Source organism: Varroa jacobsoni, unplaced genomic scaffold (assembly GCF_002532875.2).
Source record: "Varroa jacobsoni isolate VJ856 unplaced genomic scaffold, vjacob_1.0 contig00207, whole genome shotgun sequence".
Classification (NCBI taxonomy): domain Eukaryota; kingdom Metazoa; phylum Arthropoda; class Arachnida; order Mesostigmata; family Varroidae; genus Varroa; species Varroa jacobsoni.
Window position 1 is genome coordinate 30719 of NW_019214428.1, and position 22482 is coordinate 53200.

General features: G+C 41.5%; 1 protein-coding gene and 1 long non-coding RNA gene across 5 annotated transcripts in view; one reads left to right on the plus strand and one right to left on the minus strand.

Moving 5' to 3' along the window:
• Positions 1-242: 242 nt before the first annotated feature.
• On the minus strand, positions 243-20756 carry LOC111270939 (paramyosin, long form). Of its 4 annotated transcripts, none has more exons than XM_022851435.2 (7): positions 20474-20756; positions 18922-19102; positions 17967-18113; positions 4340-4397; positions 2411-2606; positions 1753-1934; positions 243-492 (listed from the first exon to the last, which is right to left on the minus strand). In XM_022851435.2, exons 2-6 carry the CDS (start codon positions 19100-19102, stop codon positions 1812-1814), a joined length of 705 nt encoding a protein of 234 aa, XP_022707170.1. In that variant the 5' UTR covers positions 20474-20756; the 3' UTR covers positions 243-492; positions 1753-1811. The 4 variants fall into 4 exon arrangements, with proteins under 4 accessions (XP_022707170.1, XP_022707172.1, XP_022707171.1 ...); XM_022851437.2 differs by having other exon boundaries at positions 17976-18113; positions 20474-20752; XM_022851436.2 differs by lacking the exon at positions 20474-20756 and adding an exon at positions 20323-20464.
• The window catches only part of LOC111270941 (uncharacterized), a 29018-nt gene continuing 11357 nt past the window's right edge, over positions 4822-22482 (plus strand). The window contains exon 1 of the long non-coding RNA XR_002686559.1: positions 4822-6191. This is a non-coding gene — a long non-coding RNA (uncharacterized LOC111270941). The remainder of the gene's footprint in view (positions 6192-22482) is intronic.

Sequence of the window (22482 nt, forward strand, 5' to 3'; positions counted from 1 at the left end):
GTAAGAAAAATCCTATGAAATTTCACATTGATAAAAGCTGTAAGCGTTTATCACATTCGCGAAGTGTCGCGCATCTAGAAGTATCAAGTAATCCGAGTTTGCCTAACTTCATCGCTAGGCGATCTTACGCCCAATTCGCGATGTTCACTAGTGTAAAAAAATTTACAAACGCATTCTGCGTAGACTGGCCTTTCCCATTTGCTATCAGTTTGAATCAGCGGTAGTAACAAAAGAACCACACATTGTAAACATGGAGACAGTTCATCTTAGTATTTTATTTTTAACGTTCAACATTTGTTCTTTCATAGTTATCCTGTGTCCTACATTGAAACATTTTCCGCGATTGCCGCTATATATTTATGTACATTTGCACGATAATTTCGAAGGCAAAGAAACACATTTAGGTCACATATAGCTGACTAAAACTGTCTAGCTTAATCGTTTTAGATTATTTCTTGGTTTTCTCTCCATCTAACGTTGTCCGGCGCAGATCTGCATGGAACAAGATCAAGGAAATGGGTAACCCTATTTATTATAATACCAGGATGAAGATGTGATTCGACTATAAGTTGACAGTGACGACAGTAATAGTCACTCTTATTGGTTGTAGACAAACAAGATTACTTTTAGGGTTCATTTGAGTTAGACCGATGCAAGACGTTCTCGTCGTAACCACAAAAAGATATTTTGGTTAGAGAGAAAAGAAACTTAATGCATTTGTTTTTGCCACTATCATAAGCTCGATTTTTTGTTCCTTAAAGCGAAAAAATAGCAGCGTGTTCAAGAGTATACTAGAAGAAAAGTCAGCAAATTATATTGTAACTAGCGAGCACTTACATTTACCTATTAATAGAACGTCTTAGCTTATTAGTAGACATATTAGTATTTGTTATTAGCGGAACTGGATTTCACTATTATTTTCGATACTGTTCGGCTGCTAATTGAGACAGACGAGGCAAGTTCGCACAGCAAAAGTGGCTGTAGACTTCCTACAGAGATTAGGTGGTAGTAGTAAACTAATCATTATATTCAACTATGCGCAGCGTATGCAACATGTCGCCGGCGTATGTTTGCATGCAAATATTAGTACTGAAAGTACACAGGGTTTGGGTTAAATTTTGCGCTTAGATGTAGCTAAGTTTTTTTTGTTTAAAAAAGCGCTTCCATAAAATCGAGTTTGTATCTGAGTTTGTCCAACTTGCATATAAAAAAAAATCGTAAAAAACTACCTGAAAAAGTGACGCTGGCCCGTGGATTTAAGCATGGGTTGATGAATATGTAGCAACCAGGAAATCATTGATGAGCTCTTATTGGATGTTTTGGTTGGCTAAGCTCTGTCTCTGTTTGCACCAGGCTCGATATTACTAGGTGTGCAAAACGAAAAACTGGTCTATCATAGTGAATCCAAGTTGAGACATTAGAAATGTCTCGATAGCAATGTCTGTTGTGTTGATACGGCTTCTTGTCATTCGTCCTTATGACCATTTATTATGATGTTGATGTGGTTAAGCTGACAAAGATGATTGAAAAATTGTCGTGTAGATGATCGTTTTCGCTGAGAGTGAAACAATGTAGTTTAGGCGTAAGCAGGAAACAGTTTTTGAATTAAGCGTGACATAAGCAGCGATATGCGGACAGGTTATTGTTGAAGTGGTGCGATGTCACTGAGGTATAAGTGACACCTCGGAAGATTCCGCGCCTACAAAATAGAAATCTCCGTTCAAAAATGATCCCAAGGAGTTATCTACGTACGATTTTCACAGATTCTTAATAGGGCATCTGCGGTGGTCATGTTGAAAACGGCACCGTACTTAGTCGCCACACACGGTCTCTAGCTGGATGTAAAGGCCTTTGACCTTATTATTTGATGCGGCCAATTCGTCGATCGTATCAGCAAGTTTGCGTTCTAGGCCCGCACAATAGCTCTGTAGGTCCTGTGAAATTTGCAGCACAACAATGAAGAAAGATTAGAACTAGTCAGAATGGGTAATTTCTGTAAAATAAACTGGGTTGTTCTTTTCTAAAAATACTATAGCATCTCGAACCCGGAGCTTAATGTTACTAATAGCTGTGAAGAATACTAGCTCGTCTTTAGTTTGAATTGTATTGGATTACATCTGGATCATGCATATCAGTAGAGATTTGAAGTTCTGACTTTTGCTAAGATTTTCTAGAGACTTAGATTTGGAGAGCCATGCACATCCTTGGATATATAGTTGTACGTTTTTAACTATTATGTCTATTAGAGCGAAAAGGGAAATCAGAAACCCAACCTACTAAAAATGCAATGTTGCCAGCAAACAGGGTCATAGGACAGGGATTGGTGTAAATAAGTTCAAGAGCCAGATATTCATTCTACATGTTTTTAATAATCGTTTGACAACTTGAGTTGATGAGCTCTAATACTAACGCCCATAAGTTGCGACTGTTTGCGTATTATTTTTTGACATTCTTCGTTGTACATTTCGGCTTCGCGAATTTTCGCCGCCATTTCCATCATTCGACCACCCATGATGTCTCGCAGAACTGAGGCATCCTGACGAGCAGCTTTCTCATTGTCACCGATACGCGCCTGAAGTTGCTCAAGCTCAGATTTCAACTCTCGCCTGAAAAAATGAGTACACGTGTCCATGTAGGATTATCTTTTAACATTCCGTAAATACGGGTAACAGTATTATTCACAAACTACGGCAAATGACACAAATCTTATGCGATTTGATCGTTCTGAGAGAAAGATGTTACGTACGGCGTACCGGAATAATGTAATGAACTGTAGAATAATTCGAGCGTTTGGCACATCATACACGCAACTCACACATCTAAAATGTAAAATTTGTGCAATATAAACACCAGCAACACAAGAAACAGTTGAAAATCGATTAAACTTGGACTGGCACCTTCCCTTAAAAATAATTTTGTCGTCTATCAGTTTTTTAAAGGTAGCTAAACGTAAACTTATGTTAATACTGTCCGAATGGTTTGAGCAGATACCGTATTGACTAAGGACTTCAGCAAATTGTTCTGTTTTTGTCGCCATTGTTGCTCAGTCTGAGAATAGTCAAGAACATCTGCTTCCGGTCAAGCCTGTCAGTCGTTTTGAAAAACACATGACGTGTAGCACTAGCCCACATCTTCTGTTTTGCTTGGTTTTAATATATGTTTCGCGTAATCCTTTAGTCGAGACTTTAGACGTCTAAGATTCTTTAATGGTTGACTTTATCTATTTCACTATGCCAGTCGATTGCTTTATATCGACTCTGCAATTCACAGCGAGTCCTTGACGAACGCGTGGTCTACTCGTTAACATTTATAGCAAACATACGCACAGTATAAACAGTTATCGGCTATCTAGTTATTTTTGTCGTGAACAAGTTACTTGATATGTTTTTATAACAATTGTATTGACGGTGGCGCAATACCAATGATAATAACAGTTATTGTTATTACTATCATGAGAATACTGTTTATCATTTTTGTAATTTATAATAATGGTAACTAGATTTGTCAATCAGTTCCTAATTCTCAGAAACTGTTCTTATGACCAAAATATATCGTCTGCTAATTATATTAAGCGATCCAATAATGGTAGGTTTATTACAGAAGGAAAAGTTGAGGACTTGCGAAGATCTAATAATAAAATCCTATTGTGGATACAATCGAAACATAGTGCTTATCTTCCTACAAAATAGAAACTCAGTTCAAATGAACACCCTGCTAGCCTGAAAGCTTTATTCCTTTTACATTCAATAGAACCAATGTAATGACAGTCTACGTGTGCCTTCTCGATTAAAGGATTCATACGATTGCAAGGGATGGCCTAAATAGTGTTGCCTGAGGAAAATATTGTTATCAAAAGATGGCTGCTGCATCGAGTCATCGCCCTGTTTGCGTACGTTCCTATCTGTTCTAAATGCTTATTTCACATCGTCTATAAGAACGAAAACTGCAGCTTTGACAAACAAAAATCAAACGAGTCAATTTGGAAAACGTAAGCTTTGTCGTGCCGTTGGCATATTGTTGTAAAAAAGCAGACCATCGTCTCACTCAGTAACTCTCGTTGAGTAGTCACTGTAACAACGTATTAGCTAAGATCACAGTGGTGTATTATGGATGCACGTACGGATGTAAGTATATTTGTTATCGTAAGTTACCGCAGTCCGTTCTATTTTTGTCAGTGAAGATGATCTGTTTACATTCAGTTCATTATCCTTACCATCATATGTGAAGGAGTCCCTGGTAACGTAATAGTAAATATCACTAATCTATTAATAAAATCAGGTTTCAACTGGTGATCACAGTTTAAAGCTCTATATTGTAGACGGACTGTAAGCTAACTTACACAGCAGATGACCCTTGTCGGCTGATTTGCTTTCTCCTAGTTGTGCCGCGGTCTTCCGCTGAAATACACAAGTGAATGAACTAATTAGATAAAATATGGCGATCTACCTTTAGTTGACACCTTTTTTTTGTCGATAAATAATGCAAGGCAACCGCATAATGATGCAACGGATGTAAAATTTCCAATTTAGCATTCTATAAATATATAAATACATTCGATAAGATATGGCAACTTACGCAAAGTTAAGTCATCTAAGTATGAAGCTATTGAGCCATTTTTAAGCGTACTGTTAGCTAACATAACAACAAAATAACAAATGGCTTAGTCGGCCAGAGCTGCGCTATGGACCTTTGCCCTAAGAAGAGCAGTTCCGCCACCACAGACCACTTCGAGTCTCGGATGCTCTGACGGCAACTTGTCACCGTTGTGCTTCACATTCGTAAATCAACGCTTTTATTATCTGCTCGGCTCAATTACCTCAGAAGCTTTCGGGTCCACAAAGCTTATAAATGACACTCGTTCCCGCTAATGCGTTGTCAGCCGCGTACCCATATATATATACAATCCCTTCCACATGCAATACTAAGCGAATCATAACACAGCATTGGCTTCAGCCAGCCGACATTACACGATTCGAAACGGCATCACAGACAGGGTAGCAGGTCAAAAATACAGGAAGTGCGCAATAGATGAGTGACAAATGGGGAAGGTGTCAATGAGTGGTCCATTGAAACACGGTCGCAGCTTTCACTTTTTCTACGTAGAGCTGTATGTAAACGAAGCTAGATCTGGCAAATCCAATCATAAAGCATCCTAGTATCGTTGTGCTTTTTTCTAATAGCGCGCTACTAAAGGTTACTTCAAAGAAGCCTAAATTGCACAGTCATGTACAGAAGCCAATAAATGGAGTACAGTTAGAAAAAGACATGTAACGCATTATCATAAACCAGAACTACCCAACAATGTCTATATTATACTGCCGCGTGTATTACTAGCAGTTGTCAGCGACGACAGTAATGTACGTCGTCATATGGAATACTGCCGCCGCGTTCCTTGGGTGTTGATTTGAAAGGCGCGTGCTTTGGCACGTTTGCGGGCGAAGGAGGCCTTTTCTGTCAAGTTGAATCATTCATTAGAAAGTTGTTTAAAACGTCCTTAGAGGTGATGGCGTTGACTCCCGAGCGCGGTCCTGCCATTCGTTCACTGGTCACCATGAAGATAACATCGAATTAATTATTTACAGCAGCAGTAGGGGATCGATAGAAGCAGCAGAGGGAAGTGGTAGAACCTCGTCATTGAACAATTTCGTCACAACAACGTCAAGCTGCGCAGCAATAAACCGTAAAACATTCCCGTAGTCACATTACAAACTGGTAGCAATTTCCGTATGTTCAATTAGCAGTTCGCAATACCAGTACAATTTACAGACACCGCTCTGTTCAGATTATTTTCTAATCATAATTTAATTTTTAGGTAAATCGTGCATAAATGAGTAGACCTAAGGAGGTTGGGGCGCAAGCGTTTCAGTTTCCTCATCTAACACGCGTCGTTGGCTAGGATGGCTGACAAAAGAATTACGACGGAAAAATGAGCGCCAGTGTCTACGGCGTAAGCTAAAAAACCGAGGGGCTGATGGGCGGAGTGTAGCTTGTTCTCTTCCGAATTGCCCAAAGTTGATGAGGGAAAGTATCCTGGATAGCAGATGAAGTAATCTGCCAACCCTGACTTCAGTCATAGCAAATGCATAGACGATTTAAAACGATGTCCCCTCTGCCATCAATGCCGTATTATTCGTGAACACCGACGTTTCCTGAACGGATATGGTCTCTTCCTTTACAATTCATCTATCCAGGTAATTATACTTTGATATATATAGAATGTACGCATATATTTTACGTAAAGAAGTGTAGGCTTTTCGAGTAAATGCATTACTTGAAATGCACCTTGTCCGAGATGTGACAAGGCCAATCGACTGTTGCAATGGACTCGTTCATTACCATGTGGAAAGCCACATTAAGCTACACCTATTACAAATAAGTATTTATTGGAAGAGTTTGATCATGTGTTCGGTCGAGTAAACGGTGAGTTTATGTCTAATTAGAAAGTCCCGTGTTCATAGCTTTTATCAGAGGGAGTTATTGTCTTGGGTGCAAATTAGCCGACGTTTAGTTAATCAGCCACGCGTACAGACCAACGTATAGTACGTAACCAACCATAAGCAGACGACCGTGCTATATCGCAGGCTACATACCACCGACAAGCTATCGCTTGCTCGTGACCCGCTACGATAAGTCGATGAAAGGCATGACCACGCTTATTTCGAATTACGCTGTGTAACCCTGGTTGTCTGAAACCGTTGGTACTGGCCATCCGCACGTACCGAAAATAGCCAAACAATCTGTGCTCAGCCGATAACAAGCGGCAGACAAAAAGTGAGCCATAAATAAGATACAAATGCAAAGAAAACGTTCGAGGACCAGTATGAACCTCTAAATGAAAGCTTCGAAGGTACTGATCTTGGCCATACCGAATTAGATGAAAACAATCGTACTGAAACAATTTAACAATGTTCGAAAGTCACTATTTATGTTTACTATATAATGTGATACGTAATACCTTTGTGCGAAAAGCAGAATTTCCGACTGTTTTTACAAATATTTACAAACACTAAGCCATTTTTAGACTGCATATCCATCGATGGCGCTGCACATACAGTTTCGCCCCTTACACGCCCAAATGTTCAACTGGCCTATGCCCTATTCTAGTTACCTATTTAGAGGCTGTCTTCGAAGTATAGTAGATGGGCATGAAGAAAATTTCTTCCGGTACTGACTAACTATATTACCCCCATAAACATTAACTAGGGCCTAGAAACTATACTTAAGCATTGCCGTAAGCCCCACGCACGCAAGCAAACCTTGTGACACTCATACACATTTTATCTGTTTGATTGTTCTGAGCGTTTATTCTTTTCCGTCAATCCGCCTTACATAGCGTAAATAATCACTTTGTTCAAGCCCGGTTCAAGATTGTATTCGTTCTAATTCAATTATACCGGTGCTATGGTATTATTAGTGATCTTCTTTACATATTAACGGTATTGCAGGCCGCCTGTGTACAGTGGCTCCTGATCAATACAAAGTACCACAGTAATTGTCATAAGTATTTTTCGGTGGGTTGCTTCAGCAAACTTCGGGGAAAAGGATGTGGAACACCTTAATCTTGTGGATAATTTTTTGTTTTCGTTTAGCTAGAAGTATCTTTTAGAGCCGATATCTCGCAATAAGCCATACATAATACGCGTGGCAAAATATAGATGTATTTCGAATATGTTGTAGATGAACCGTAATGTCAGTCTTATTTTATCTTATCTTATATATATCTAAAAAGTAGCTCCCTGTACTGAAAATGAAAAATAGATTCTCACTTCACCTATTCGTATTATAATTTAAGTGATTACAAGATTATGATTATTACGCATCCAAGGTAGCTAGCTTTAAGCAGTCGTGATATTTTCTGCTATACAAAGAGTTTGGAAGAAGGCGACATTGCTTTAATGGCGTGCTTTCTGATAATGATGAATGAGCGATCTGACAGCCTCGGCAGTAATAGACGCCACATCTCTCACAAGAGGTCGCTGCCATTTTCAACGACATTAAAACAACGCATCTGGGGCATTGTATGACACCAAAGGACAATTTGTATGGACGCAAATTAGCCGAACGCTGCGACAGGCGAGGCGCTACAAACGCAACGCTGCGTGCCTTACCACGTTTGCACGTTTTGTGTGCGTCGCCGCCCGCCGAACGACACCATCATAAAGACCAACACGTTGGTTGTTTCGCACCCAGGCATGCATGGGCAACAAGGCAGCGTTAGTAGACCAACATGTAGCAGACCTTGTGAAAGGAACGATTATAGCAGAACTTGTCGCGTCGCAAAATGACGCCTACGAATAACAAGGAACTACTTTAGTTCTGTTTCACATGTTGTCGAAATGTGGCAACGGTGTAATCGTTGCTCTATCGGAACGATTATTATATTAATTGTAGCGTAGGCATTTTTTTTTCGACCTACCATGTGTCCTATTTCACGAATAAAAAGCGTGTGCATAGGGCAATGCTATAGCGTTCTCGTGGACTCCGTTTATATTGTGCCAGTGCATTGTACCGCGAACGCTGTGGGAAAAATCGATTCTGCCGGCTAGAACAACTGCGTATAAGTCAACTACAAGCCATTTGTGTTCACAGATGAACACCTATTGAAATAAATTCTCCTAATGTTACACTGATACGAAGATCTCGTATACGCGCTTACTCAAAACACGCGGTAGAGTCGCCGCTCGTGCTCATAGGGCTTTGTCTGCTTACCACACTTGATACCTACCACTCACTCACATTTGGCTTACAGTTATACAAAAGGAAAAAGGGAATGGACGACAGAGAAACTGCGTTTTCTTCACCGCTTTCTTCACTCTGGCACCACGATTCCGTCTTCAGTTGTCGTCAGGCTTATCTGAACGGTGGACTCCAGGCCCAATCTTTCTTAGTGTCGGATAGGCTAGCACCCTTTGACCACTAGTTGTCATGACAAAAGTGCTAATGGTAGCCCAAGCGAATGGTCAGTCAGTGTTGGGGCTGCGTCTGCAAATAAGGTTGTTGGTAACCCAAGCCGGTTCATCATAGCTGTAGTCATGCTTCATTCGTGTTTGTTGTTCGCAGCAACCTCCCATAGTTCCCGCGCTTTGTCTCTTGCATTTTCATCTGTAACAATGAGCTTCGTCGAATTCAGTTGATACTAAACACCATAATAACTGTCATCTGGTCAACGTTCATCTGTTTGGCGCCCCAGGTCCTACCAGCTCGAGTCGTCCTACGGGCCAGGGAAAAGAAAAGGGCTTTTCCATCTTGTCGGTTTGCTGTCGTTCCCGTCCTCTAACATCATTGTCGCTTTTCCCTTACGACCTTACACGAGATGCCTCATTTTCTGCTGTGATCCCTTTGGTACAACCAAAATCACTATGGCCATGCTAGCAACAGTCGCCAAGCAACGGAAGCAGTCGACGATTTCAGTCGAGGCGTTCTCATAGATAGAATATAACAGCGTCTCATGTTGCTTCTTTGTCTAGAACACCGACTACATAGTCGCGGTCTGCGTGTGTGCGTGCACGTGTGTTGTCAAGCGTAGAATATGACAAAATTGAGATGAGTTGCCAAACCCAGCTTAACTGAGGAAAGATTCAAAGCGATTTAGAGGAAAAGGATGCGGAGATGGCCGCGGAGTTTGGGATGCAAACAGCGGTGAAGAACGATTACATGATGATTGGCTTATATGCTTGTCACGTGTGAGTGAGTGAGTAAGGTTTGAGTTGAGGCCTGGCTTAGTCCACAATGTCATAGCTATTATCGCTACAAGAAAAGTTCGTTGTTGTCGACACTCGACATCACCAGAAAACGTTAGGCGTTAGATATCATATAGCACACGCGTTACGGCAATCGACTTGTAGCAGACGTTCCATTTAAAACAGCATGGCGACAGTTAACGCCGGAGAGTTGTTAAAGCGAATTTTACGGGATCTCCTGTATCGCCAGCCCGCCACAATCTGAAGACACTTATTCTAATATAAATTCTCTGAACTAAATGTCGTGTATCGTCTGGAACGTATTAGTGTCATGAGTGTTTGCTAACACGTTCATACACACACATGAAGGAAAACCCAGCGCCTTTCCCGATTCATAAACTGCTACGTAGGCGGGTGTGCCTTTACTCTTTCACCGCCAGTTACGCACCGTCGTTCTTATTGCCAGTGTTCGTTTGGTGCTATTTGTATGAATTCACGTTAGGCCGGTTGAGGCTCTTTTGCAAGGCGCTGGCAGGCCGTGCCGTAGTCTCCGTGGCGCTACACAGGATGAAGTCGTTTATGAATAATGCTTCTGTCATCATTGCGAGCGCGGCGGCCTTACCTGGCCTTTTTTTCTCTCTCTCGCTTTGACTCGTCCGCATCGTAAATAATGAACACAGTGGCTCCAGCTTAACAGCTACTTGGATAGCCCCTAGCCACGACCATATTTGTTGCGTAAACATACAAAACTAAAAACTAGTAAAACCTTGCGGAGACAGCCTGGAAAACCTATGGTTAGTTGCCTGCCGGCAAAAAAGTTGACAATGCTGACGTATGTTGCATACATGTAAACGACGCTTCAATATGATTACATTTTTCACGAGAAACTGTTGCTGAAACTGGTCACACTTCTCCCACAGGTTTGTACTCATTGACGGTGGATCTAGCAGTATGAGTGCAATAGCTGGCATTAAGCTGTTTGATGATCGGTTCAATTTGTTGGAGTTGAATGCTTTTAAACGCACATATCTCCTTAAAGAAAAGAACCTCTACAGATCGATGTCATCTGTTCAATGGAAAATATGTATTTTGTCTAAAGTAGCCACGAGTTTATTAATTAAGTACATAGAATAACAATGATGCCGAAGTAGTGCACAGAGTCGCACAGGCACGTTTCGTTCCTACAATAATCATAAGGACGTTTGCACGATAAGAAACACAGCTAGTTACTATTTACGAACCCATTGAATGACGTTTAGCAAAGCCAGAAGAGATGGCCATAGTCTGATGTTGAAATGAGTTTGCTAGGACGTCATTTAGCTACAGTCGTTGTCCAACAATTAATTAGCAGATTTGTCGTCCGTCCTGTTGCAATCATCGTTACTATATTCATTGGAACTCGATGCTTATGTCTTGGTTTTCAGCATTTTAATGGCAGTGGCTAGAAGGCAACTAGATATTTCGTCTACAAGAACTGTTTTTAAGAAGAGATTTTAAATCTGCCATAGTAAAAGGTTACATTGCCATTACTACAACCAAAGGGAGCGTAAATGTTTGACAAATCATGCATTCTATGTAAATAGAGAGTACTAAAACTAGTTCTTCCTATTGCTACCAAACACGAAATTGTATCCTGCCACGCAAACAGCACATGTTTCCATCGCAATAACAAAACAGGGTACAGTTTTACCGAGAAGCTCTGGACAACATAAGTCCTACATGTGCCTATCAATTGCTGGGTCGAATCTTCTCGTCGTTGTTGTATCATCATTGGGCCAGATGGCGTTATTTGATATCATCAGTTATCGTATCCCGTATTAGCTATCTTTTTGCTATCGTTTGTTAGCTGCAACCCATTTTTTTGGCCATCAAAAGCTCTGGCCGCTTGTCCCGCCAGCTTGTTCTTTCTCTGTGTTATTTTACAAAATTGCGGTGTCAAAAAGGGAAATAAGAAGTGAACGCATCGTGTCCCAGTGTTGGCCAACATTAAATTAGCCTTATTTTTCTCGTTTGTAGATGGGGAAAAAAGCGGGATGTCGTTGTAGGTTGGTCCTATTTGTCGGCAGCGAGATTGCCAAGAGAGAGACCTATCTAAAAATCGATATACGCATCACAACCACTCACCTATACAGCGCATACGTTTGCCAAAAGGGATGTACCGATTGAACTACATTATAAGGAGTGAATTCGAGTAACTTCGAGGACCGGGCATATGCTCTACGGCGTCCATGCTCTCGTTATGGCGTGACCGCCCTCAATAGAGACCTGTTCATATGGTTATTCTCTATGCCGTACGTGTATTGTTGCTTGGCGGTAAATAAGCGCCGGTGTATATGAAATGCTTAACTTCGAGTTCGCAATATGGCAACTATCTTATAGGCGTATATTAGTGGGTGACATAGGTTTGCTTCAGACAATCATTTCAAGATGCGCTTGTATGGGTAGTAACGTACCTCTTCTGACCATCTTTGAAATTCCTATGGACTTTCCACTTAATAATTGAAATTCACAGAAGTTACTGTCGTTTTTTTTTCGGTAATTTAATAATAAGCCCTTTATATCGAGAGTATCGGCTATTATTCGACCTGTGTTGTATATAAAACACGTACCTCACTGTTAATAATAACTGTTAAAAACGACTACTAACTCTCGAATGTAAGATAAGCTTTCTCGTTTAGACAAACACATCTGATACGTGTCAAGTAAGCATTAGTCATCGGTAAAATTTATCAGGCTCTTGACCCTAGAGCAGTTTTGGCATGACAAAAACTTGCCCACAAATGTATTGAAGTTGTTCATTGTCTAAGTCAATGGACATCAACAAGTCCTCGACGTTGTGAGCCTCTACGCTTTCATTCAACGGTTCATGTTAGATTATGCTCGTTTCTGACCGTGCTATGACTATGACGGTCAGATCTCGTCTCTGTTTGTATAATAATATCATACAGAACTGGCATGATACAGATATGCTTTATAGGGACTCTTTCGATCGATCGATATGGTATTTACGTTGCCAGAGGTTTGATTACGCTACGATATCGTTCGCACGAAGATCATTCCGCAAACGTCTCGGACGCTCGTTTTCGATTTTGCCTAGAACGTCACAACGAATTCCTCAGGCGCGCTGGGTCCTATCAGGTTTCTTGGGTGACTCGTCGTCGAATGTCACTTTTATGCCGCCAGTCAGCTGCTAATGCTGCACTGGCATTTATGACAGACTGCGGTGAATCAGCCACTTACTTCGAGCTGCCTAGACAAAGTCTAGTTTCAATCTTACTCAGCGAATACAACGGCGTTGGAATGACATTGCCACACGGTTTCGTCCCACATCCGTCGCTGTTGCCACCAATGAAACAGACTTTAGTTGCGCGATACCTTTGATGCAGTCGAACGACAAAATTGAAGCTAGGCCGATATTAGACCTTGAAAATGTACACCATGTACGCTTACGCAGTACGGCTATTCAGTAAACCAGACAGCGTTCGTTCATTCATGACATGCGCTGCAGACAGATTCAGTCATGAACCTATCTGTAGCGCTTCGGTCGGTGGTACTTTGAGACGGGCACCTTCATCGTAGGTTCAGTGTACTCCCGGCCAGCTAGCTAGCCGGTCAAAGTAAGTTTCAGCATAATTATCAAAAATAAAACAGTACAGCATAGATCAGACTGCGAAACAGAGAATAAGAGACGAGGTGCGTATGTGACACGGTAAAAATGAAATTAGAAGATCTTGGGTGTGGGCAAGACACGACGTCAACGGTCAGCGACAATCCGACCAGGTAGGTTTGCCGCCCTGTTCAGCAATGGTTTTCGGCCATCGACGACATCAAAATATCGGCACGATAGCTGGGTTCTATTGTCATTGCGCTAACGTAATAATAGACGCTGACAACATCATTGAGACGCACAGGGCGGATGTGTTCATACGATCAGGAGTATGTTTACGTGACACATGAGTATCTTGAAATTTGCAGTGCTCAATGCGTTAAGCCATCGCATAGTCCGGAGTGCCCTGTGGAGCTCGTACCTATAATGACAAATGGCCAGATTTCAGTTTCGCGCTCTTTACCGCTTGTAACCTTTTCTCCAAACGACATTCGCCTAGCACGTAAGCAATTACGTCTATGGCCGCTTTCAGACAATTTACTAGGTGAGCAGCCTCGGTCACAAAGGTTCGGCTTATTGCATTGTACCGGGGTATATGATTTAGTTCGTGACACAGCATCATTGCTTTTTCCTCATGATTTCCACCACGTAGTTTGTTTGAGCGTCTGAGAGTAACCTCTGACTATTCACACCACATGTACGTACGTAAGCATCGAACATGTGACTTTGCTTGGAAGTAAGTTTTCCTCTTATTAGAGTTGGTAAATATGTGTAAATGTATACATAATACATTTGTAGAAGCATCGAACCTGATACTTTCGTTCATCCGGTTGTCAGCCTCAAATAGCAGGAAACAAGTATTTATAACCAACTGTGAGCTTGTACAACCGTATTTGTACGCTCGATTGCGAACCCGTGGGGACCTAATTGATATAATTACGGTGATGTGATCTCAATGTGAATCCCAGCATAGGGCACGGGTTTGTACTATTATAGACAATGCCTTACGTTTGCTAAGGGCTAAAAGCGAAGCTATTTGTGAAAGCAATATACTTACTGGGAAGGTGTTCAAACATACACTGTTGAACCACATGACTCTGTAAATACCATCTACATAATAGGTCGGTGTAGATCTGCGTTCTGCCATGGTTGGCGCAAAATGATATGCAAACGGGAAGGTATCAGAGAGGGGCTCGTCGAATTTGGTAGTTATAGTTGAGGTCTTTGTGGTCAATTGGACTACGATATTCGTGTTCGCAGTGCTACCGCTAAGGAAACTTCGCCGCTCCATGGGTCCGTCGGTGTGAGATCCATTTGGACATCGTTATCCAGAATTTGTCCAACTACAAACGGCGTTGCCAGTGCTCATAGGTTAAGAAACCTGTGGAAATGTTAATGGGGCAAAAGCTGGACGGAAGACGACAGGAACAAGCGTTTATACTGACAACGAAGCCCAACATCCTTCTGACTGACTAAAGACTTAACAATAAGGTGTAGAAATCTACACACAACATGGAAGTCATAATTAAAGCTGCATGGAAACAGGGGATCATACTTAAATCGGGGTAATTAAACAACGCTTAATACATGATCATGTAATACATTCTGTACGTATGGTCAAACAATGTTCATGTATAAGCCTAAATGTACGTGTTCGCCGGGATCGTAGGCAAAACGTCTCCGACATACCAATCACTAAAATAGCCTACAATCAATTTTATAGTTTTGATCTTAAATACACTGTTTTATTGCACCACGAGCCGCTTCTGCAGGTGTTGGGTAAAGTTTTTTTTTGTTTTGTGTGATCTCGATGTGGCTATAGGACGTCTGTACTTTTCCACGCCAATGATACTGATGTACAAGCGCAAATTACACAGAGCCAATTGGAATCGTCTGTTACAAACAGTCAATTTAAAGAGATTTGCCAACCGAGTGTTATTACACACATTATTTTGTGTGTGAGACAAATGCTTGTTTTTTGTTTTTGCGTATCATTATTATTATTATATGTATATGCCATCCGATGGTAATCGGAGTTGTTTCGCCCATCTCAAACACGGAGCCGATGTTTTATACGCGTGTATTTGTCTTCTATCACAGTACTACTTAATCAAACTACTGTCCGCAGTAGGTCACAACGAACCTATGCCGCTGAAGTGGTACACCCTAGAGACGAATGTAACAATTTGATATTAAAACGCAAGCGCGCTAAATTTCAAAACGTGTTTTACGTATACAAGAAGACGAACGTTGTATGTGTTTCTCGTTCTATCTTTGTAAATCGAGAGGTCTGTTCAAAGAAATCTGATGTGACAATTCTAAAGCTCAAATCCTCATGGTCATCTTAATTGATAATAACGGTCAAAGCTTTTAAAAGCATAAAATATGTTCGAATCATATTATATTCGAAATTTCAAAGATGAATTTAATACTTCATTTTCTCTGAAAAGGGGGTGGGCCCAAAGGTTCCCGGATCCTTCCTCTTGCCATTCACACACGTAACCAATCATCGACGCTAGTCAGCCGAGCGTTTTCGCGTAATTAACTTTTACAATGTTCAATCATAGGCAGAACAGTAGCGCCGATTCCCTACGACGAGTTTGATGACACGTCCGACCGGGCGTAAACCCTATGTCTCTTGAACAAAGAGCATGGTCCGATACTGGACGGTAGCTACGCCTTTTCGTGCTAAGATGATTAACAATTAGGGTCTGACTTCTGAAAACCCATATAGTTTTATTATTAGTGCTATTAATGCTACCCAAATAAAAATTCTTGCATTCGAAGGGTATGCGCTCCGATTATCGGAGGTGATGACAAATTGATTGCAATTCGTATTCTTATGTATGCATGCATGTCCGATGCCAGTTTTGCTAAAAAAAATGAATAAAATTTGCTAAAAATTCTATCAACTATATTTAGATGTGACCTTTTTCTGAAGATAGAGAGCACCACATCACACTACACAATAGCCTCGAACAAGATTGTCCCGATACTATCCCAGTGTACGAATTATCGCTATATCACTACTTCATCTACAATAATAGAAAAGCTAAGCTCAACAAGACCCCCTGTCGTAACGTAGCTCAAATTAAACCGAACGTGTATGAACGAAACCGGGCCCGCGTTTGGGGAACCTTCAACGAGTTAAAAATGTTTTTCCACAGTGACGATTTTAGCTAAAAATACTGTCACACGTAGCGGACCATTCAGGACGACATCCTTTTAACGTAGCCTGTATCTGCTTCATACATAATAGATCTTTTTTCCTTATTTTCCCGTCCGTGATAGCTATTTCGACAGCAAGCAGCTTCAAGCCAACTAGATCTGCCCACTGAATGATGTACGCAGCTACAAAGGAAGCACCACGAAGCGTGGGTTCCAAGGCTGTAAAAAGTCAGGGAACGTTAAACACTCGTACGTCTCTTGACCCTATCAAATGAAAGGCGACATACATCTGGCTTGTAGCTAATGGCGTACAACGATGAATATCAAAAGTGCCCAGGTATTATGCGCATCCGTTACCGGCTAAAGATTAGCCAGACCACATCGATGAGCTTAATAGAAATTAGATTGGGCGTTATCGCAAGATGAACTTGCCCAGAAGACATCTTCGTTCTCGGCTACTTGGTGCATGCAGTCTAGGGGCCGGCCGTCACCGCTACCGTTATTACCGTTATCCACTAGTTGTCAGGTGCTACATGTGGTAACGACGATATTTAACGTTATAGTGCAGGGCTTTCGTAACGCACATTACGGCATGACGTCTCATAATTAGTAGCAGTATAACTACGGGTGAACGATGACTAGCAAGCATTCACGATTCTTTCGAAATAACCCGTTTACGTATTGACAAAGTGACGGGCCTGCGGCCTGGGAGCATCTGAGTTTGCAGTATTATTCTAAGTGACATCTATTTGCAAATGGTAGAAGCGAAAAGAAAAGAAAAGGAGAGAAGGAGGGGACGAAGGGGAGAAGCGAACAGAAGGAGGATGAGCGGAAAAGTCGTTGTCAAAGCATCCGTGGCCAGGCAAATTAGGCAGGCCCCTGAGCGGTTTATTATAGCATGCTAATGGAACCAGGATGAGCTGCTACTGGCATTAGGAGTAGACTCCTTAGGCTTTGGCGAGACACTACAATGCTTGTTTCACATGAAACACTTATGCTTGTTGAAACCTATGTTTAAGCGACTTTTACATGGCAAGCCGGCTAACTGGCAGCGAACAAACGCGTTTATAGAAATTTGCCATCCTTGATCGAAGCTTATTTTCATGACACCGCTTGCACTGCAGTTAGCGTTGTGCTGATGTGTTTCGATAGATTAGTTCTCTATTTCGCTCCTATGAGAGAATAAGATATACGAGAATAGAATATTAGCGACGTTTTTCTATAAATTAGCAGAAAAGAGACAGATAAATATACGACGGTTTAGAACGATCGTATATAGCTTATTGCATGATTGGCGGTTCATGCTAACGTAGACGGTTGTAGTACGGACACGAGCGCGATCCGGGAAAAATGGGAATAAAAGTATTAAGTGCTTATTTACCTTTATACAGCGTTGTTGTTCCCCTGTTTTTTCCGTTTTATCGCCCATTATACCATAGTTATTGTTTCGATACATAGGAAGTAGTCAGGCAAACAACTGCTAGACACACTATATAATACAAGGCACATACTTAACTTACAGCGGTGATGTAAAGACTCATCCTTGTTGGGATCAAGTGTAGGTCGCGTACAGCTGGCAGATCGCTGTTCGTGAAGATCTTCGAAAAGCGATTTTGGACGTGGTGTTTTATAACTAGACGAAGTACGTCTAAAACTCGCTGATAATGGCATATTTAAACGACGTATTGACTCAGTTAGTAAACAGGTGAAGATATGCGGATGCCACCTACTTATGATCTGCTCACATCAATCGATGGGCATGCAATCGCTAAAAGGGAAAAGTTCCAGCTTCAACACAACAGAGACCGACCCGATGTCAACCTTTTTCTGATACCTATCAGTATCCCAGGAACTCGTATATTTGGTAGAAGCAAATAAACAACAGTATACATAAGAATGATTGCATTTTTAGGGCTCCAACAACTTTACCTTGATAGTGTCAGACTGTAACTAAACGCAACCAGTATGTTAGAAATAGCTTTTATGTAAAGCTGATTATCAACGATATAGTTCACCCTCATATATATCAACAAGCTTTCCAGTACAGATCGAATTCTAGGGGGCAGTGTCAGGAATATCTCGATGTAGCGCGGTACCCAGGGAGACGTTTCCACAAAGGCTCACCATTAGTTTATAATAAGCGTTCGTTAAAAAGAAATGAGCTTAATGTTAACGAGAAAAAAACAAGTATTCATTTTGTTGTAACAGAGTCCGAAAAGTCCAAACGTTGATCAGTTGTGCTCCACGCAACAGCTGCGTCACATATTATGCCCACTGAAATACGCGAGCGGGGGGGCGATAGTTACTACTGTGATGGTATTGCGTGTTCATCTTGTTTTGTGAAAATTGTCATCTAGCAGTAAGTGAAACTAGTGGTACCAAACGTCTGCCCAGATTCACCATTCCTCTAGCAGATTTATCGCTGTCGAAAGATTATGAATAGATCACCGGCGTACTCTCACTTACATCCGACCAACGGTGACTTATCGAACACTGCAATGTCGGGTCGGTCCGATCGAAAGGATGTCGTTTGCAGGGAACCCGTATAACGCCTCTCGCACTCTTCGAGTGTTGGTTCGTAGAGGGCGGAACCGAATTTGTGGTTATCCCGGTAGATCAACGTCAGCGGACGTTTCCAATTCACCATCTGTGGAATTGTGTACCGCGTAGGACCGTAAGATCCCACCGGACAGAGCAAAATACACGAAACAAGCAGTAAGTGAGCGAACGTTTTATTGTGATCAGAAATGTCATGTCACCGTGGCCCGAGTCTTGTCTAGCTGGGTCAGAAGCTGCGGATGATTTGGCAGACCAGGTTGGCCGCGACGTGTTGGCTAGCTTTTTTTTTTTACTACCGTGACTCCGATAGTGTGATAGTTAATATTATGTGATACGAGAACGTTTCGCAATACGCTCGTGATACGAAACAGATCTGGGCTGTCACTCCCCGGGGAGGAAGAGAGCGCTTTGAGTTAGAGATCAGGTCAAGTCGGCTCCGATGAGCGCTCTGTTCGTCCAATCTGAGAACGCTTTTCAAGCTCAATGAGGCTCGCTAATTGAGGATGGTAAGCTCTAGATAGAATCTTCGTCACTACGACCCGATTAGTAGCCAACGTGTTCAGTGCACGGTAATTCCGTAAGCAGAAGCCCAAATAGCATTATATTACCGCTGTTATTTAATGTTGAGACATGCTGATTGTAAATCAAAGAGCGACTCGGAGTATAGTCCTTGAACGTTAAATGAATCGTGTATAATCGATTCTTTTTGTTTCACGCACAGCAATATAATTTCTGCTCCTTGTAATTGATCCTTTTTTTTTGCTAAGGACGCAAACAATGCGTCGTATTTACTCTCAACGTGCCATTGTCACACGAAATAATGCTATAAATAAAAACACGAATAGATGCTAGGCACGATATACATTTTTTACCACATAAATAACTTAGCGAGAACGTTCTGCACGTAATTTCCCTTATATCGTCCCGTACTTATATCAAATGAGCTTTTCAACATAAAAAGTCCGAAGCAGCTGCGTGCAATTATGGCGACACCAGTTTTACAGTGATCTTTTTTTCGAGACGAATAAATTCACTTATTTCCGTTTAAAGCTAAGGCGTAAGCCTTGAAAGTACGATGCACGATGAGAGTCGACTGTACTCAAAAACTTCTAATGAGAAAACGCCGAAAGTTAATTTGGACGGTCGCACAGCAAAGCAGCATCCTTGAATTCACTGTTAAAAATGAGCTATGCACTGAGTATCCATAAGTTCGCTTTTGAACATCATACAACCTAGCCAAAGAAGTTAGCTGTCACGCGGACCGTAGTATTTAAAAAAAAAGAAAGTTACACCTGATCGCAAACTTACGCGATTCTACAAAATCGATGCCATTAAACAGTTATTCATTAATCCGTTCAGCCCGGCATCAACTAACAGCCTCCATGTGTACTCCCTATTTTTTTTGCTTGAAACAAACACCAAACGCGACCGAAAGTCGTGTACTACTTTTTTGACTTACTTTTGAGCGTGTAGTCTGCTGCGTTCACTAGTAGTTCGCTGTTGTCCAAGTGTGTCGTTCTCGGGTATGATAGGCAAATACACCCGTAAAAAAGGGAAGGATCACAAGCACAGAGTCGTCAAGCGTTGCTATCTACTCTCGCTTTACTGCCGTTGCCGCTGATGTGGCAAAGAGAACCGCCCAACCCGACGTGAATCGATTTAGACCTTCGAGGTGTATGGCGAGCGACCTCCGATAGGCCGGGAAAGCGGCGCATACGATACCACTACCGACGCCTTCAGACGACAGCCCGAAAGGAACTGTGATGCCCTTACGGACCTGCCGCCAAAGGTGAGCCTGATGCCGATGTCAGGCTTGTTGCTGCTGCAGCTGTTGCTGTTGCTTCTATTGCTAGTTAACGTTGCTAGGACGGACGCCAGCCGAAAAATAAACAGGCGTCCAACCTTGTGAAACTGCAGAATGGAACAGGCCAAGTGAAGGTAGATGCACAGGTCAGTGCGAGGAAGTGTCTATTGCTGCAAATCGAAACTGCGAATAGCCGTCGTTACTGTTGCTTAAACTGATGCCACCCAAGCGTGTCCTACCAAACGAGCGCTACCAGATTTATCTTAACGTAGCCACAGAGGCCTTACCAACGACTGCGTGTGCACGAATAGAAACAAAAATAGAGGCAGAGTTTCTTGAGTAGGCATACCATTGGATTTTTTGAAGAATCAATTATTTGCATGTCAGCAAAACACTATTAGGTATTTATGCGATTTATCCTTAAACATATCCTTTCAGTTCTACTATTTAATCTAAGTTAGTTGGCTCGTTCGAACATTGTGAGTAGGACATATTTTAGCCATCGTCGAGCTCTTGAAACGATCTACACCAACACAAGTAATACAGATGTATTCCCTATTACATAGATAGCTATTGTAGACGCATTGTTCATATCATTGTTCGATGCGCTCGTTTTCGTTGGTATTAAAATAGCCTTTTGGCACGAAGCTGAGCGAAAGGTCGGCTAGAAAACTTCGAGAGGTAGAAGTTCTCAAAGAAAAATGCTTTCGGGGTAATTTTTCATCGATACCTTTTCTTTCTAACTAACTTGACAGATGGCTTCGTTTTACTTCTAAAACTGAACACCAACTCTTCAGTACACCCATCGCATAAGCGTACACAAAAGCCCTCAAAATTTACCTGTGCAACAGCTGTGCCATCCCGAGAAACCGCGCTATTTCAAAAAGCTGTCTTGACTAAAACACATTCATTATGGAATACACACAAGTGTACGGTGACGTTGACGGTTTTCACAGTAAATTGTACATATATAAGCTTTCTACATTTCTTATTACTTGAGCACATTATTTTCGTAGCTTCAAATTTGTGCAGGTTCGTACGTGCTTTCAACGTCATGCGCAGTGTAAGCACGTCAGCCTTGCTGTAATGCCTGTTAGCGTGAGTGCCTTCAACGCTACCATAACTACTCATAGGTCGTTTTAATCAACCTGTATCTCTTCTAAGCCTTTCCGATTTCCGCTCAAAGCAGTTTCAATGAATAAAAATGTCTCAGTTATCTGGTACTTTTGAGTATATAAGGCATTAGATAGAATAATTATAATAATTACTAACAATACGTTGTCAATATGATCTCGAAGCAAACACACAATACCATTGCTACTTATTACGCTCACTATTTTTTTAACCCTATTATCATCGTTATTATTATTAACCCTTCTATTCTTATTGCACTTAATAAGGTTACTTTGAATTCGCTCTCTCAGCCTTACTTTGTTGCTGTTAGTTCTGTACTCACTTAATGAACTCATGAAGTAGAAGTACCCAGCGTGCACGAGGTTTATCTATCTACGGAGTGATAAACTTCGATCAACCGACCATTTCGTAGTACTGCCTGCATTCCCACCTAAATAGTATATTGCGGTAACCCAATTTCTTTATATAGATGTTCTACAGGAACAGTCTTATAAGTTATTGACACAGCTTACAATGTTTGTCAAAGATAA